Here is a 19,138-nt window from a genome sequence, read left to right as displayed (position 1 = left end):
CTGTACCCAGGACTCAATCACCATCATTTCTACCCTCTTATTCTTATGGAATCTGATCTGGCTTTTTCTTCATAATTTCTGCTCCCTTGGCAATTTTTCATTCTCTCAATTCATACCCTCTCCTGCCATCATTTACCTCCCTACCTGACACTAGCTTGCTATCAAGTACTTCAAGTCCTGATTCTTGCCTTGCCACATAAACCATATTCTTATCTCTAGATACTTTATCCTTTGTTTAAAATTTGTTGTGTGTTTTGCTATTGTTTTTCAAAACTCATATGTAACACGTAAGTCTTTCTTTCAAAGAGTGCAATTTAAATTTTCCTGATTGTAATTTTTTTTTTTACTTTCATAAATGTTCACTATACATGTTCAGAAATTATTTAGCAACTAATGTTATGCTACCAATCCTATGGAGCCTTGATAATTCAGGCCCTTTTTACAGGTATTCAAGAATCAAACGGAAAGAAATTGAAGGAGAGGGAAAGAACAGATGCTAAAACTTATACTAAATGAGCCCTGAGTCATACCTGAAGTCTTAACCATAATCTACTCATAGATTTTTCAGTTACTGGAAGCAATGTGCTTCTTTCTTGTTTAAGTTACTTTGTGCTTGGATTCTGTCATTTGCAACTGAAAGAGTCCTGAATAGGATAATATAGTTATTTGCATATATATATTATTTGCTCCTATGCAATCATGTGCCACTTGGGAGAAAAGACTACGTTATTCATTTTCAAAATGCTTTGCACATTGTAAGTGTCCAATAAATATTTATTGAATGAATAAATCTATTTATAAAAGAGCTTAAATTTGGATTGATGCAGCCTTCAGATTTCTTCAGAGTTATCTGGGAAATGAGTAACATCTAACACCAAAAGCCTGAAAAATAGACAACATCTTTAAATGGCAATGCCAAACCTTCAGTCCTTACTTTGGCCTTCTTGATCTGAAAATGAACAGAGTTATTTGGATGGCTGTGGTTTGATTAGCAGAAGTGAGAGTCCCAGGTTCTGAATATGACAAATGAGAAGAGAAAAGAAGATAGTGGCATCATTTGCTCTTGGTTCTTGATACAGACATAAGGCTGCCTTTGTTGATGTGACATCTCCCTGTAGGAATGACCCTCCATAAGGGACACACCCTAGAAATTCTAGCAAGAATAATGCATCAAATTCTTTCTTTCTTTCTTTCTTTCTTTCTTTCTTTCTTTCTTTCTTTCTTTCTATCGATCTATCTATCTATCTATCTCTATCTGTGACATACATGGGGACACGCACACATATAAATACACATACTCACTCACATACATACATACTCACCACAAAAAACAAAGGATTAAATATTAACTCAGAAAATGCCCAAGTATCTGTATCTTGTAACTGCAAAGAAAGATCACCTGGGTTCATCTCATGAAGCAACTGTTTTTGTTTCTATAACCAAAAAGACAAGAACACAGAGAGACAAATCATTTCACTTATAAAAAGGTCCCTTGTGCATGTCTGGTGTCATGAAAGTCAAAACTACCAAGATTTCTTCCCTGAAGCAGACAGAATGTGGGTAGAGGCAAACAGAATTATCTATTTAAACACAGAGTACAAAAAAAAAAAAAAAAAAAAAAAAGACAACCTTATGCCATTCAAACTGTTTCTTCATTAATTGCTAGTTTAGAGGCACTCTAGCTTACACTCTGCTTATTGAAAGTATAAGAGGATTTTGGGTGCACAGCTCAAAATTCATCTATTTCTTTTCCTATTGGTGTATGTGTGTACTTTAATTATCCCTCTTGAGATAGCTCCTTACACCATTCTGCCTTCAGTCTCTTGCTTGCGGTTCTGTTTTTGACAGCATAGCTCTTATTATCAGTGGTTTTCTATTTTGTTTTGTGTTTGGTATTTTGAAGAGGTAAGGGCAATTAGAGTCAGCACCAAACTTTCCACCCTGACCAGATCTGAAGAAGCTCACCTGCTTATCATTAAAAGAAACATAAAGTGAAGGAGGGTTTTCTTCAGGGGTCCAAGAGCTCATGTTTCTCAGGGAAGAAGCAGATGTGGAGTTCTGGACTTCCTTTGGAATGTTATTCACTGATTTGATATACATAAATTTCTCTTTTTGAAAACATAACTAGGTTACTGCCAAGACAATGCTAACAATAATGATAACTAAGTCAGAGGAGCCTCTGAATGCTCAGTAAGAAGCAATCCATTTTTTCCATCACAAAGAATAGCAACATTCTCTCTAACAGCCAGTGCTAAATATTCAACACTTCCCTCACCTGCCTGTGGAGACAAATATCTTTGAAAGATACTGATGCATAGAAACGAATTCAAACCTCACTGTGTTAAGCATGCAAAATTATCCTTAATTCAAAACAAGGAGTGTTCATAGGGACACAGAGCTTTCATTCTAACAGGTTTTCCTTGTATTGTTGTAGAGGCAGAGAAGGGAATGCTGTAAAATAACCCATGCTACTAAATGAAGGCATGGAAAATCTCAGTCAAACTTGGACTGCTTCACAGACAGAAAATTGTAGAAGTGCATGTGTTATCAACACACAAAAGCTTTACATGGGCTCCAAACTGCAAAGGCACAGCTGGGAAAGTAAATTCATTTGTCAGTGGAAAAAAAAAAATTAAGATCTGGAAGGGCTGTCTAACTTTTTACATACATAGAGATTAGCATGTTTGGTTTTAGTTTCATGCTGAGTTTAAAGTAACATTAGGTAGTCTAGAAAAGAGTAAGCAGAGAACTGTATCTCAGGGACCCTTCCTGACTTACCATGATTAAGCAGTTAGCATTTCTTTTATGTTTTATCAGTGTACACATTTATGTTCAGAATTTTGTCACATACTTTAAACATTCGCTAAATATTAATTCTACAGGATCCAGTCTAAGAATGACATTCAAATTATTTCTACATGCTTATTATTGTACTGCTTTTTAGTACTTTTCAACTACAGCCTAGGACTGGGTCTTCCTGATTTTACCACCTTTTTCTGTCACCATTATAAGGGGAGCTTGGGGAAATGATTTGGAACCCTAGATAAAACCTCATTAAGTCAACCACTCTCATATCTCTGCCCAGTGCACTCTGGTGGCCGTTAGACAGTAATAAGACCTTAGGTAAGTGTAGCCTTGTGCTTGGTCTTATAGCAGGCCTAATAGTAGGCACAGTGAATCTTAACTGTTTCTAGTGTTCATAACACATGATACTGCCTCACAAAAAAAAAAAAAAAAAAAAAAAAAAAAAAAAAAAAATCTGAGCTTTCAGGCTTCCTTTGCCTCTTTCCTCACATCATGATCTTGTTAGAGACTTTAACCTGAGGAACCATGTGATTCTGTACTATTCGACTCATAGTGTCATAGAAAAATATCATACTGGCTTGCTTAAATGATACTTATTTTCTTACACAAGTAGAGTCTAAAATCCTAGTAAAGTTGGTTACTCATTTCGTTTCTGGTAAAATGTCTTCTTGCCCTTCAGAATCCGACCTTTAGGATATGTCTTTGTGTGATTCTGTACATTAGACTTGAAGTACTTTCCAAAGTTTTTTTTTTTTTTTTTTTTTTTTTTTTTTTTTTTTTTTTTTGTGTGTGTGTGTGTGTGTGTGTTAAATGGTCTACTCCATAATTTCAAGAGGTGGTAAAATGTTTAATTGTTAGGGTATAGTGTGGTGTACTTTTCTCATCGATCATGCTCCAACAGGGATCTATAGGGCTGTGCCTTCTTCCTGTTCTTTCTGTTGCTTCCACTAACCATGAGATGATTGCTGTGCTCTGTTACACACTCCATACATGAGTATGGGACCCACGTAGCTAGAACAAGTAGTAACCATGAACAGAAAGTGCTGAACCCAAAATACCTTGTGTCTTTTTTTCTCTTACAACTTTATTTTTTAAAAAAAGAAAGATACATGATTTTAAAAGCCATTTTGGCATAGCACTGTATGAATATATTTTTTCAGTACTTAATTATTTTAGAGGCTTAATAGCATGCACTGGAATCCCACTAGTTACCATAAACATAAAGTACATGTAGGACAGAACATAACACGGAAACAGTCAGTTTTCTTAGTGTGTATAGATTAAGCATAATGATCTTTGAATACTTTGTGTCATTTAAGTTGATTACATTGATTGCTGTAGCAATACAAACCCGAACAACACATATGTCCTTACCTCAGGTTCTGTGAGGAGGGAGAGGAGAGAGGATAAACTGGAGAGATTCAGCTAATGGTTTCTTACTCTACACTAGCACAAAGCACATTGTTTAGGGACCTCATTTCTTTAGCTTCCACAAGAAACACTGTCCCCAAATTCAGTGAAGTTATATTGGATATTAGTGACCCAGTGTACAAATCTTAATGGACAGGGAAACAAATATTTAGTTTATATCACAGTTTCTATTATAGAACTTATTTTCCTCCTTCATTTTAAAAAACTTAATTTTATAAAGAAATCAAAAGCATTGGACAAGTAAGACAGAAAATATAAATAGTAAAAGTCTGAGTGAAAAAAATGTATATTCTCTTTTTTGTGTGCTTTTATTTGTGTCATACTATACATGCTGGATAAAGCCCATCTTTCCCCCACCACTTCCAGTCCTTACCATCACTTCCCTTTTCTCCAGACCTACAGTTTCTTCATGTCTACTCAGAAAAGAGCAGGCTTCCTATTGATATCAACAGGATGCAATAAGACTAGAAGAATACCTCAAAGCAAAGCTGAAGGAGGCAAACCAGTAGAAATATAGGGGTCCCAAGAGCAACCAAAAGTGTCACAGATATCCCCACTTCCACTGTTAGAAATCCCACCAAGAAAAACCCAATCAAAACAAACAGAATGCATATGCAGGGTGCCTACCAGAGCCTCATACAGGTTCTATGATTGGCCCTTCAGTCTCTGTGGTGGAATTAACAACTAAGCATCAGAAATCAGCTATTAGGTACAGAATATCATACTATTTGCTCCTATTTTAATGAGACATTGTCTCACTCTGTTAAATAGAATAGGTTTAAGCTTGTGAGCCCAAGGGATACTCCTTCCTCAACTTCCCAAGTAGATGAAGGAGTGACCAAAGTTCATACCCGCTCAACAAAAATACCATTCTTGAAGTGTTTGCAGTAGAAGTTTTGCCTTGATGGATTGATACTATCTGCTAGAGAATTAATATAATAAATGAACTAATTAAAAATAAAAAGTTACATGAACAAAAGATAATTTATAGTAATTAAAAGTATTCATTTTCAAGAAGACAGTTTGATTTTTCCATTACATGATTTGAACTGCTATGTGGAAAGTGACAGAGAAAATTTGAGCAAATACTCAAAGAATATTAAAAGCACAGAGGCTAGCTCCTTTCATGGCTTAAAGTTTTTGTTTTACTGTTAACTTCCTCTTTCACACACACACACACACACACACACACACACACACACACACACACATATATATATATATATATATATGAGAAAAGATTGTAAATGCCAACAAGTACAGGTCATGGTTTGAAGAATCCTATGAGCACAACCAGAATCCTACTTGATTTACAGAAAAATCAACATTTCTTTTGAAAATTCAAAAATGGCTTATTCACAGAAAAGACATGATCTTAATAGAGGCAAATAGGCTTGATACTAGAACACTTACTAGTTAAACATGTACTTGTAGACTTATAAAAAACATCTAACATCTGATAAAAAGATGAAATCATTTGATATCCGTGACATAAAATGTATATGGGAGAGTAGTCAAACATAAATTGATTAAAATGAGGGTTGGTTACCAAGATTTGATCTAACTCCTCTTACCTTTGTGATATTCCAGCATGAAGATAGATAGATAGATAGATAGATAGATAGATAGATAGATAGATAGATAGATAGATAGATAGATAGATATTTTATGAGCAGAACAATGGGAGTGACACTAACTCTTGAGAGTTACACATCAGAGGTGTAGAAGAAACATTGAGAGCCCAAGAACCTCTTGAGACAGGAAAGCAGTTTCTATTGTTTACTGTTCTTTTGATCAAAGCCCAGACAAGGCTGAACTGCACCCCATGGGCTACCCTTCATAGCCTACAACTCACAGTCTCTCAAAACTGTAGGACTTATAGGTTTTAAGACTCCAGAAATGACAGACCAGAAGAGGAGCCAATTTACATGACCACTAATATAAATTGAAAGTTTTAAAAAGAATTCACATCCTTATAGTCTATCTCATTGGCCAGAAGCAAAGTTCATATCAGTTAGGTAACTGAGTGGTTCCTAAATAATTGAGCAGGTTTTGTAGTGTTCTCCTTTCCTCTTGCTTTTAGAGCAGCCTCTTTTTCTATGCAATGCAGGAAACCTGTATGTGAGCTATGTTGATGCCAATACTGTGATGCTATTATTTATAAACAATGAAGATCTATGTATGCAGTAGGTGATAAAAGGGCAAGGACATAAGTCTTATCATCAGAATGTGGAAGCATGTTTTGTAATGTTTGTAGACTATTTGTATTAAGCCACCACGCACCTGAGATAAAGAGCTATCTTTTTTTCAGTCATATAGTACAAAAGATTAATAGACAATAGATTTAAGCTGAAAATCTCATGCAACTTACTGGATGTTCATAAACTGCAACCAGTTGATCACCCAAGTAAACAAAGAGCTCAGAAAATAATGTGCATACAATGTGTATTTGTGAACAGCAAATTTGAATCTATTTGCTCTCTATCTAACATTGATTAAATATAAACAAACTCGGGGGCCAGTGCAATGGTTCAACAGGTACGGACACGACACTGCTGTCACAAAGAGAAAGAAGATACTGCCTCCTCAAGGCTGCTCTTTGACTACCACATGCATCTCATAGTATCTAGGCAGGCATATACAACATAAACATAAATATACAAATAAATGCAGAAACACTTTATAAATACAACCCAGAAAAAAAAAGTATTTGGGTGAGACTATTGACTGGGAACAGGACAAAAGCAGACATTTATTGATGATGATGATACTAATAAACACAGTTAGTAGAATAAGCATAAGAAAATTTTGGTTCTGCAGTAGCACATCAAAGGATATCATATTCATGGAAAAACTAAGTAATAAGAAAATTATAGCATGCAATGAAAATGTCATAGATGATTTTCTCCAAACTGGTGGAAGGCTTGATGGAAGATTGAAATAAAAGTGTCAAACATAAAATCTGAACTGGGTAATTTAAAACAACAGTTTTAAGCATTTAATCTAATAATATGGCAGGAAACCTTTAGGAACTATTCCATAATAAAACTTTTAAGAACATGGCTATAAAGGTAAAATCTTGCAATGTAAGAAAAATGATTAAGGTGACACAAAGCCAGCATGCATTACTTTTCAGCAGGGCTACTCAGCACGTCTGTTTACCAGAAAGTAGTGGAAACTCAGAAAGAAGCAAAAATTTGAAATATAGTTTAAAAAAGAACCTTATGGAAATTTATGATTAATTGATTGAAACCAGCTTTCCAGAAAAGAATAGAATCAACAATAAGGCAACATTCTTGTTCTAGTTGACATTAGCTCTCAACTTGAACCAAAATACCTGAGAAATGAGTTTCAATCAAGAGACTGCCTGGAACAGACTGACCTGTAGACATGTCTGTGAGGATGCGGGTGGAGGTTGGAGCTGTCTTGATTGTTAGTAGGAAGACTCAGATCACCATGGGTAGCACCACTGCCTAAGTAAGTCATCCTACTGTGTTTTATTTCTTCTTTTTAAAATTTTATTTTATCATTCTTTACAGTCCACATTTTATACCCCTCCTGGTCACCCTCTGACTATTCCACATCACATACCTTTTGCCACCATTCTCTGTCTCCATGAGGATATCCCTTCCTCCCACCCACCACCTTACCAGGCCTCTCCACTCCCTGGGCCTCTGCTCTTACTGAATCCAGACCCCAAAGTCCTGTGCTGTATATGTGTTGGGGTCCTCATATCAGGTGGTATATGCTTCCTGGTTGGTGGCCCAGTATCTAACAGATATGGGATGGGGTGGTCCAGTTTAGTTGAGACTGCTCTTCCTCCTATAATGTTGCCATCCCATCTCCTCTGCTTCCAGTGGGTCTTTTGGAAGGCAGTCATAATGGGTCCTTTTTTGTGAGCATACCATAGCCTCAGTAATAGTGTCAAGCCTTGAGGCCTTCTCTTGACTGGATCCAAATTTGGACCTATGGTTGAACCTCCTCAAGAAAGATAGCTGAGTGTGTGTGTGGAAGTGAGTCAGCATGCAACATTCCTCTATTGTTTTCTGCTTCAAGTTCGTGCTTGAGACACCGTGATTTCATTATTCCTTAAATAACCAACCATAATCTGTAAGTTGAAACAAACTTCTTGATCTTCTAAATTTTTTTAAATCAAAGTTGGGTTTTTTTTTTGTTTGCTTCTTTTTTAATCTAAGTACAATAGAAATAAAATTAGAATATTTATGTAGGAGTTTACTGAATTTGGGGTAATCCTTGAAACTGGGAAAATGTAAACAGAAGGAATAATCAATGCTAAGATCTTAATTAGTGACTTTCTTCTTTTATATAAGGCAAATGAAGAATAAACAATATCCTCATGTTTAGTAGAGAATAATAATTTTGAATATTTATCTTTACTTACATGAGCTTTCCTTATTTTTTGCTAAAGGTGTTTTCAGATATTCAATGGCAAGAAGATGTACCTTTCAAAGATATACCCATTGACTAACTTTCTCCAGTGAGGCCAACTTTCCCACTTCTACCACTTCTCAATTGTCCAATTAACCTATCAGTAGATTAACCCTTCAATTAGATCAGAGCCCTCAGGATCCAATAATTTCACAAAATTTTAACCTTTTAACTACATGTGGAATTTTGCATCTGAAACATCACCTCGAATCCATGTGAACTATAAAATTAAGTAAATTCTATACATGAAAATGTAGTGACAATGAGGAGAAGACATAGAATTGGCGAAAACTTTCTCATTTTTAACTAGAGAGTGCAGTTATGATACATAGGAGCATTTGCTGCTAGTTTCAAAAGCAGGGTTTTGGGCATTGAGGTGGTTTTATCTCTGTCTATGGTTTGTTTCTCTAAGAAGATGCTGTGGAGCAAGTAGAGCGAGATGTTGACATCTGTTAGGCTTGATGACAAGTTTTTTGTCATCATGTCACACAAGTCATTTTTAGTTTTATCTGTAGTTTTCCATATGTTTGTAATATTTTGTGTTTTAGACAATTGGTCTTAGAAGTTGTAAGATAACTACCAAGCAAAATTAAATATAAATTATGTACCACCTGATCCCTTGAAAAAAGAACAGGGGGATACCTAATATGTAAGAAAGCTTTGCAAATTACAGAGAGATATGAGAATGAATTAGAATAAAAATGACTCCAAACAAGATGGCAAAAAGATAGTCTTTGCTCTATCTTGAACATATGTATTTGAGTTATACCCTTGTATCAGCCAGCACTAAGTATGAACTCCTTACAAATATGTGCCTGGGGCCATGCTGTATTCAGCCTTTTATACTTCAATGTTTTTAGGCCCTTGGTTTTTATATCAGTTTAGAACTAAGTAGCATTATTATCTGGATTGTTTTTTCACTGACTGAATGAATAAAATAATTAAGAGGTAAAATGTGTTTTTAAAGGATGAAATGTTCCGGTAGATAGTCACTCCTTTTGTCTGAAAACCCCTAGAAAAAGAAACTGGTTATTAAATGTTAACATTGTACTAAATAGAATATTAAGCAAAAAAATCTCTCAATGCTGTATAGAGATTGACTTTTATGCTTTTAAAATGATTATATGATGAGAGTTTAACTACACATTTCAGACATCGAAATAACTGAATGAAGATGTCAGAAAGTGCTATGGAGAAAATATCTGGGTTGCCTTCTTATTCTCCCACTGAATACCTATCTATACACACGACAGCATGAAGAGGTTGGCCCTTTAGGAAGTGAATTCATCACGAGCACAGCCACTAGGATGATAAAAGAGACCACAACGTGCTAGTCCATTCCATAATGTGAACATACAGTGAGGAAGTGCCCCTGTCAATCAGAAACTAGGTCCTCAATCACTCAGTATTGAACCTACCCAGTGCCTGTGGACCTCTCAATCCTGTGTGAAATCAATTCCTGGAGTTTGTAAGCCACCTAGTCTGTGATCCTTTGTTACAGAAGGCTGAACAGACAAGACCAAAGGCCATAAAATATCAGACACGAGTTTTAAATCCATTTGGTGCTTTTCAAGAAAAGACAAAAGGACAGCAACATGGAAAATATTGTTTAACCTAGAATTTGTAGGTTGACTTTTTGATGTGTGAGAAATCTTTGAAATCCCCATGGGTTTTCCCATATGATTATGAACTTTACTTGAAACTCAGTATCTCTCTATCCTATCCTTGGAAATTGATTATCTTTAGAATACAATTTAGAGTATATATGTGTATATATTATGTTTCACAAAATTATAAATGTACATATAATAAAATTATAAATTTAATATGCCTTCTACAATTAACTATTTCCTATTTATACCCATGAGATAATTACCAAAATACCCTTATATATAAAATTCCATAGGTAAAAGTTTTGAGTTACTCCTTTAAATTTTTATTTATTATTTTACATATATTGTTTGTATACATATACATACACCAGGGTCATGTACTACCTTCAGAGGCCCCGCAAGAGTATCATATTTAATGGAGCTGTAGTTACAGTGGTTGCACATATCTATGTTAATGTGGGTATTGAGCCAAGGCCCTCTGGAAGAGCAGCCAGTGCTTTTAACTATGGAGCCCTCTTCTTAGTCCCTATGCTTTAAATTATTCTTGAAATGACTTATCACATGCTTCACCTCTGTACAAGTAATAATCATACTCTAAAATAATGAAGATCATAATGATATCCTTTAAAATTTCCCATGGAAGTGAAATCCAGAGTCATTATTAACATATGTAACTGAATTAGTCAATCAATAATGTACTTGTTTCCTAAATAACACTATATTTTAACATAAGTTTGTAATTCCATTGCTCCTTCATCTGTCTTGGCCTAATGTCTATACTCATTGAGCCATATTAATCTTTCTCAAGATATGCTTTCAATGTCATTTCATGTGTGTACATATAGATGTATGGTGCATTTGTATACATGTAGACACGCAGGGTAAAAATGCAGATTCAGGATATATGAGTCCTTGTGTATAGGTTTGCAGAGGTTTGAGATTGATTTCAGGAATCTTCCTCAGTCACTTTTCACCTCTGATACTGAGACAACATCTCTTGCTGAACCTAAAGCATGATACTCTGACTAGTTAGGCTAGCCTTCTCAAGTTAATAGCCTCTATTTGATGACTACTCATTTATTCATATATATGTGTATATGTGTATGCACAAATCTATAAATAGAGCTTGCCAATTATTGTTTGTGACTATAACTTCAGGCTTACTGTTCTGCAATAGGCAAACAAAAAGGAGGCTCATCCTTGGGAGAGAGTGTTTTTGCCCCAAGCACTCATTACGTATCTGTAGTTCTTTATCAAGTGGGGTCTTGAGGTCATTATCCCTCTTCCATATGAATATGTCTCTTGATGTTTTCATTTTCTGATCCTGTATATGCAGCAGTATCTAAAAGAAACTGTTTCACCATAGAATTCCTAGTATTCTGAATCTTACACTATTTCTACCCATTATTCTGTGAATGTTCCCTGAATCATAGATGCAGGAGCTGTAACATAGATTCATTCATTGAGGCTGGACTCCTTACCCATTGATCTCTGCACAATGTCCAATTGTGGCTTTCTGTGGTAGTCTCCATTTGCTTTAAAGACATGCTACTTTAATGTGGGTTGGAGCTACATTTATCTGTGTGTATAAGAATAAGTTATAGAATGTAGTAAAGAATGATGTTGGACAAGCCAAGTGGCAGTTGTATATTCTATCCTAATGTCTGTGATCTGACTTGCTCTGAGAAGTTGAATAAGTTTTCAATACCAGGTATGGCTTTCCTCCTGTTGAATGGACCTTACTTAAGGTACAATTAGACCGCTGTTTGCTACTACTAATGTATGAGTGTCACTTAGTGTACCTTATGGGTATCTTGCTATGCTAATTGCTATCATGGTTCATAGATATTGCAACTGGGTAGTACTTTTTAATTTCTTCCCTACTTTGGCAGTTTATATGGTATTTTTGGTACAATATAGGCTATATAGCTAAGTGAGTGGTATTTTAGGCCAATACGTACTTACTCTTATACTGAGGAGGCCACCAAAGTTACATAGTTTATATTATTTGTGGTATCTCTTGAACTACTCTTAATCATCTATATATTTGATACTTTGAAAAACATTATTGCATACTATGTAGGACATGTAAAATTTTGATAGGAATCTCTTAGAAGGGAAACATGCTTACATGATATTTTTTACAATAAAAATGAATAATAGGAACAAGAAAGTAAACAAAGATGAGCTCCAACAAAGAAAAACATCAGTCAGTAGTTTATTTAAAAACTGAGAAATTTGGAGCATAATTGTCTCTATAAGGATTTAAAGTGCTGACATTATGTATTAAAGCATTTTAAGAATGTTTATACCAATGCTCACCAAGCTTATAAACCAATTTAGCATTGTCTTATACTCAGATTGCATGGAAAATAAGGTTTCCATCTTTAAGAATATAAAACCCAGGAAGGGTAATAGATGGAAGTTTTATGCTTATGAGCATAAACTGTGATTGTTTGCTGTGCCTCAACAGTGATGAAATCATTCAGGGTTTCAGAGCAAGACACAAAACCCTGGGGAAGCTATTAAGAATTCAGTATTAGCAGTTCATGGAGGAAAATGGATTCCACTTACTAAAATGATTTTTAAACTGTTTTCCATAAAATGCAAATACCAACACAGTGTGAAGATGGACGCTTTAGGTAGGCTTTCTTTGAGTCTATTTTTGTATAAGAGCAAAGTGTTATTTTCAGTGGTATCTAAAATTTATGTGTCTCATGAATGGTGGGTTTGTGATAAACTTTTGATGAGGGAGAAAAGAAAGAATCTGAAAGATGTGTAAGCAAGTATCCTGAAAGCTTTTTCCCACAGTAAAGAGCCTGCTATATCCTGCACCTCATATTTGGGGTAGTATGAGGGTGTTGGTCTATGATAGAACATGGTAGATTTTGAGAGCCACATTGGTTTTGAGAGCCACCCCCCTTTTTCCAGATATTGTGATACCCACAGCATCAGACTGAAAATTAATGTGGCCTAGTAGAACCCAACTTTTGCATAATGCTCCAAATTTTCCATTCGTACATTTAAAAAGAAGAAAGAAAGAAAGAAAGAAAGAAAGAAAGAAAGAAAGAAAGAAAGAAAGAAAGAAAGAAAAAAAGAAAGAAAAGCTATGAAGGGAGGAAAACTAACAAATAAAAATAAAAGGAAGTAGTTCTTTGGAAAATTAATGATCTCTGTTTAGCAAAGACCCCTGAGTATTGCATGATGTCCATAGCCTCTTGGTCACTGTTTTATGCTGGTGAAGCAGGGCGAGTGCCCAATTTCTTTTTCGTCCATTTTTACTGGTTATTCTCTGTATTTACATTTCAAATGTTATCCCCTTTCCCCCACTTCTATCCCCATTCCCCACTAGCTTCCATAAAGGTGTTCCTTCTCCCAACCAACCCCTCCACCTCAGTGCCTTGGCATTCCCCTACACTGGGAAAACACGCTTTCATTAGACCTCTCCTCCCTTTGATGCCAGACAATGCTATCCTCTGCTACACATGCATCTGGAGCCTTAGGCCTCTCCATGTGTGCTCACTGGTTGGTGTTTCAGTCCCATTTCAATGGGTTCCTGCCTTAACTTCCGGTGATCATTCTTTTTCTGTAAACAGCTTGTCAGAACAAGACTGCAGTCAAAATCTTGAATGGTGGGAAGACAAGGAAGCAAACTCAGGGGCAGATTGTGGACTAGATTCCACACTGGTGTTTATTATTATCTTTCAAAGTATTTGTTGGTACTTAGTAAATAAGTACTTTAAAACCTGATGCTGTCCATTCAGAGGGCTTCAGTTCTTACAGTCTCTTAGTTCTTAGAGTAAATATAATTTTGAAACAATCAGAAGTTTATGTTGGCTAACAACTTCTTGAGGATGAAGAAAATCAAATGAATAGAAGACAAATCATAACATTTGGTAGCCCAGTTCTAACGCTGTCTCATTCTCTGTATACGGGAATATGACAGTGTGCACATGATGATATGTCTTTATCCTCCTACATTTAATCTTTGCTACTTGCCTTCCCCATCACTATTTTACCCCCACAATGAAAACAGATTTTTGAATAAGCATTCTAAAAACGACTTTTTCTATTAGAAGCACAATGTAAAGCCCACCCAGAGAGCAGTCAGTCCAGGAGAACTAACATGTGTATGAGTCAGACGCCCATAAGCATGCTATCACCTGACATTACAACTTCATACTTTCTCTACAGAGACACTCCTCACCTCCGACCTCAGAGCTGCACACTGTTATATTCTTAAAACAACCGAAGGATACAGCTTTGATTTTCAGAGATAGCACCTGTCAAGGAAGTACTCATTCTATGCCAAACTATGTCTTATGTAATATGACCTGAAAAAAGAAAGAAATATTTCAGACTTTCCAGTAAAAAGAAACAACAACAAAAAAGTAAAAGTGCCTTTTAAAATGTGGGAGAATGAAAAATTAATTATGGAGAATTCTATCATACATTGTTATCTTTCTGCATACTGAAGAACCATAGCAGGAGGAATATTTTCAGCTTAGTGCTATAAGGCTTATGTCTATCATGTATAAAATGAATTTACCATTAAGTCTGTTAGACAAAACTGTAGGAGATTGTGAGAATTTTTTGTTTCTGTTTTGTTTTCTTTAGCCTTGGCATTTTGGAACCAGCCTCCTGCTGAAGTAAATTTGTCTCCAATCACAATTCCAGGTGGGTCACCTCACTCACAGAAGGATTTTTAAGGGTAACTCAGATGCACAGTAGAATGCCTGTTTGCATGGGAACTTATTGCTCTTCCTACAACAATGTTGCCATTGTCCACAAATGACCATGGCACTTTCATCCTCATCAGGTACTCCTGTAATCCAGCTGCAGCATCAGTACCAGCCACACCTTATTTACTACTCTCAAGATAGTTTGCTTCTCCAGTTCCCAATTTTCACCTTCTATATCTGCTTCTACTCACACCTGCTCCCGTTCCCCTCTATTCTTCCTAGTTTTGAAAACTTGAAGTCCCTGAAATATTAAGATATCCCATCTCCCAAATGTCCAGTAGTACTATTGCCAATATCCATGGAGGGTTTGGGAGCTTTGGAATCAAATGAGGGCTGGGATTTTAATACTACCAAAACAATTAAAATATCCCAGCCACATCATTGGCTCATGGCTGTCATACTTAACAGCATTGTATTGCCTCTTAAAAATGATATCAAAGTTCTAGACTTCAAGAAAGTGAATGTGCCTGTGCACAAGCATGTGCTTTTATTCTCTTAACTTTTGTAATCATTCTAAATCACTCACAATGATATGTCATTAAATCCCACTATTGATAGTCAGCCATTATACTTGCAGAGGACTGGAGAAGATAAAATGTGACACTATTTTAAACTTTCCTGTTCTTCCAATAGCTCAAATCCAGGTCCTGGGAGGCACAATTGTACTCCCATCAACATGATGTGCATTGAACAGGAGCAATCATTTCTGATATGATTTTTTCATAGAAATTTTCAATAAGTTTGAGACAACGATGCTCTCTCTGTTTTAACCTGCTGTCGCCAATATTTAAAATGAATTGGTGTCAATACTGTTGCCATTGTTGTCTACATATAAATCAATGAATGCACACTGAAGAGGACTTAGTTATTCCTTGATTGTTTTTCCGTAGTACGGAGGTAAAGCACCTCCTTCAATCTGATTAGTGGGATGCTACAAATCTCTTGCTTAGAGTTGACGATAACAGCAGTAGCAATTATTATCTATTGAGTGTCTATTACAACCTGACATCATCTGAAGTGTTCAGGACTCAGTGTGTTAGTTAAGATATCCCACAACAAACATTACACAAAAGTATAGGTTTCATGCTTTGTCTACCTATAAATGAGACAAGGAGCAGTAACTTCCACAAGGTTGGTCTAAGTTTGTATTTAATGCATTAGGCCTAACCACAGAGATGGACTTCTTAACAGGTGTATAGTTTACCTCCTGTACAGAAAAAAAATTACATCAAATTATTAAACTGTGTAATTTTAAATTGACACCATCTTTTAGCAGAAAAAAACATTATCTGATTACAGGATCCATTAGTCGTTTCTATAATTATGGCCTAATCAATCATGGCTTAGGTTCTAGAGTGTACTAGAACACCTGCTACCTAAAGCGATAAGATGCTAACAGTGAAAGAAATGAACCAACAAAACAAGGAAAGACAGTTTCTTCTTATTTTAGTCATACAAACTTGAATGTAAGGTTTTAAAAGTTTATGTTGTGAGACAAGTCCTATGCCTCTCTTTTGTGATTTTCCTGGATTTCACAAACCACATTCCTGTCTTTCAGCATATTTTGTATAATAAATATTCTATCGACTATGAAAATCCTTCTGAGTAAATGGCATGATTCCCTTGTCTCTTTGCCTTCTTTATGAGACAACCCCCGTGCAGCTTCCTTTTCCATAATTACCTAATGACCTACTGAGAATATGGTCTCCTACTGCAGTCCCACTGGCCACATTTTTTCCACTTGGAAACTGGGTAAAACTGGGTCTTTTAGCAACCGAATTTCCTTCTCTGTCCACTCTTTCTCCCACATAACCAGAAATAGTCTTTGAAAGGGTGCTGTCCCCAAAGAACTTGTTGTAGGAAACCTTGGATACAGATATGAGACAAGAGGCAACTCGTGATGAGAATATTAACTTGCCTCCTCTTTTCTATAACAGGAAACTATTTTTAAAAAGCATAAATGGCATTTAAACCGTGCCAGAATTATTCACCCATGGACATGATCTATGATATAGAAATTTACTATAATGCAAAAAGGAACTTGCATATTTGAACTGCTTTATTTATTAAAATTTTGCTTTTCTAAGATTTTTTTTTCAGATTAAAGCAATTCTAGTGTTGTTCTTTAAGGCAAAGGTAGGCCTGATATATTCCTTAGATGACAGTTCATCAAATATTTACAGTTTTTACCTATCCTCCAGACTGACTAGGCTCAATTTGCTTAGCCCTAACAAGTATAACTATATCTTTATCATTAATGTCTACATTGTCATTATATCTAGTGACACTACTAACATGCCTAAGCCTTAGTTAAAAACTCAGTTTTTTATCTGGGACCAAAGCACTTTGAAGGCATAAATATATTTTTGTGTTTGATCAAGAGGGATAGAATGTGATTTATCAAGTTCTATCAATGGCTAAAAATACAAATGTGATTCTCTTAATGTTTTTGGAATTTCTGGTCATCTATTTCTAAAGGCAAACAACAATCCTCCCCTTTCTATAGTTGTCTTTTATCAGATTTACATAACACAGGGACTTTGAGTCTCCTTTTGATTATCATGCTATGCCCATGCCAAAGTTACCCTCCTTGGGAGCAGCACACGGAGTCTCAGAACACATTATCCTCAGCCTCAATTATGTGTATCTATAGATTACTCCCCATAGAATGCCACAAATACAAACAAAACTATAGACAGTAAGATAATGAGTCAGGGACTTATATCTACAGCATTGTATTTTCCTCTTCTATGTTCTTGAACACACCTGTGCTGTTGGTCACTAGGATCTTAAATAATAATCAAGGGTAATTTCATAACTGCTTCCACACCTGTTTAGGAGTATATTCAAACCTTGATTATATACTATATGAATACTTTTGTGATATAAATAGTCAAACCATGGTTAATTTTTGTCTATTAACAGCAAGTCATTGAATGTGAATGGTTTTGTGTACAAATCTGTAGAAAGACCAGAGCAGTGGACCATCAAATAGCTTTTACAAGAAAAAAAATCTGTAAATAATTTCATAACCACAGATAATGTGAAAATATAGTGAAATGAGTGATAATAAGCCTTGGATGTTTACTATGTTTGCTTTTATTATCATTTAGTTAATTACAAGCCTTTATATTTTTACTTTTATAATAATTCAGAATTCCCTACAAAATTCAAAATTGGCTTTCACTCATTTGTATAAGATGACTCCAGCATTCTGCTGTTGGCAAAATGAGACCATTCAAGGTTTGGCCCCTTTCCTTACAAACTAATTGAGAAAATGATGCCTTTACATGGGAACCAATTAGAGGATAATGTAAGTCATTACATAGTTAAATACAAATGGGGAGCCATAAACAAGACAGGTATTTTTTTTGGTAAAGTGAGATCTCAGTCAGACACAAAACAGGGCTGTGCCTGTCCTTTTCATTTCAATATGTTCTAACATGTTCAAACACAAATGCAGACAAATCAGATCCACAGTGGGGAAAGAGACAGAATGTTTTTCACTGACTGTAGGATGTTCTCAGGATCCACCATTGGGAACTGCAGGCCAAGATTAGAACTTGTTTTGGTAAAACAGAATTGAGAGATTTCAGATCTCATAGATCAGGTTAATAATTCAGAAAGTCTGGACTTAGAATTATTTACTGAGTGGATTGATGGACTATTAGAAATAGCCAACGACTGCCCTTGGGAGACCTTGAGAAAAGTGATAGGGGAAAATGGCACTTGGGTTTAATAAACTTCAGGCTGCTCAGACACATCTCCTAACTAATGGGATGTGACATACATAGCCTAGGTTTTGGCCAGCAGCAATGCCCAGTTCTATAATTGTCTTGCATATAGAGTTACTGTTTCCAAAGAAAGTTGTTGCTGTGTTGAGCCAGTAATTACAAAGCTGCCAGAAGGAACAGCAGCCACCCCCACCGAGCTTACCATGATTTATTGGGTGTATTTGTACACTTAAACAGATCTGTCTTTTTCTTCCTGCAATGTTTTCACACCTCAATATGAATCACTTTTCTCCAGTGTTTACCTCATTTGCATGTGAAAAATTGATCTGGTTTACAAGGGGCAAAAAATTGTGTGTATCTTTGT

The 19,138-nt window shown here is 35.7% G+C and overlaps 1 protein-coding gene across 2 annotated transcripts in view; it reads left to right on the top strand.

Annotated features, from left to right (window-relative positions):
• The window catches only part of LSAMP (limbic system associated membrane protein), a gene marked incomplete at both ends in the record, with an annotated part of 2,089,443 nt that overhangs the window by 753,071 nt on the left and 1,317,234 nt on the right, over positions 1-19,138 (top strand). For both annotated transcript variants that reach the window (XM_080918681.1, XM_080918680.1), the window contains one exon: positions 14,916-14,975. In XM_080918681.1, coding sequence (XP_080774807.1) covers positions 14,916-14,975 — 60 coding nt within the window. The remainder of the gene's footprint in view (positions 1-14,915; positions 14,976-19,138) is intronic.

The sequence above is a fragment of the Micromys minutus genome (genome assembly GCF_963924665.1).
Source record: "Micromys minutus genome assembly, chromosome: 7".
NCBI classification, from domain to species: Eukaryota; Metazoa; Chordata; class Mammalia; order Rodentia; family Muridae; genus Micromys; species Micromys minutus.
The sequence above is the reverse complement of the archived record's forward strand: the minus strand, read 5'-3'. Positions and strand labels throughout refer to the sequence as shown.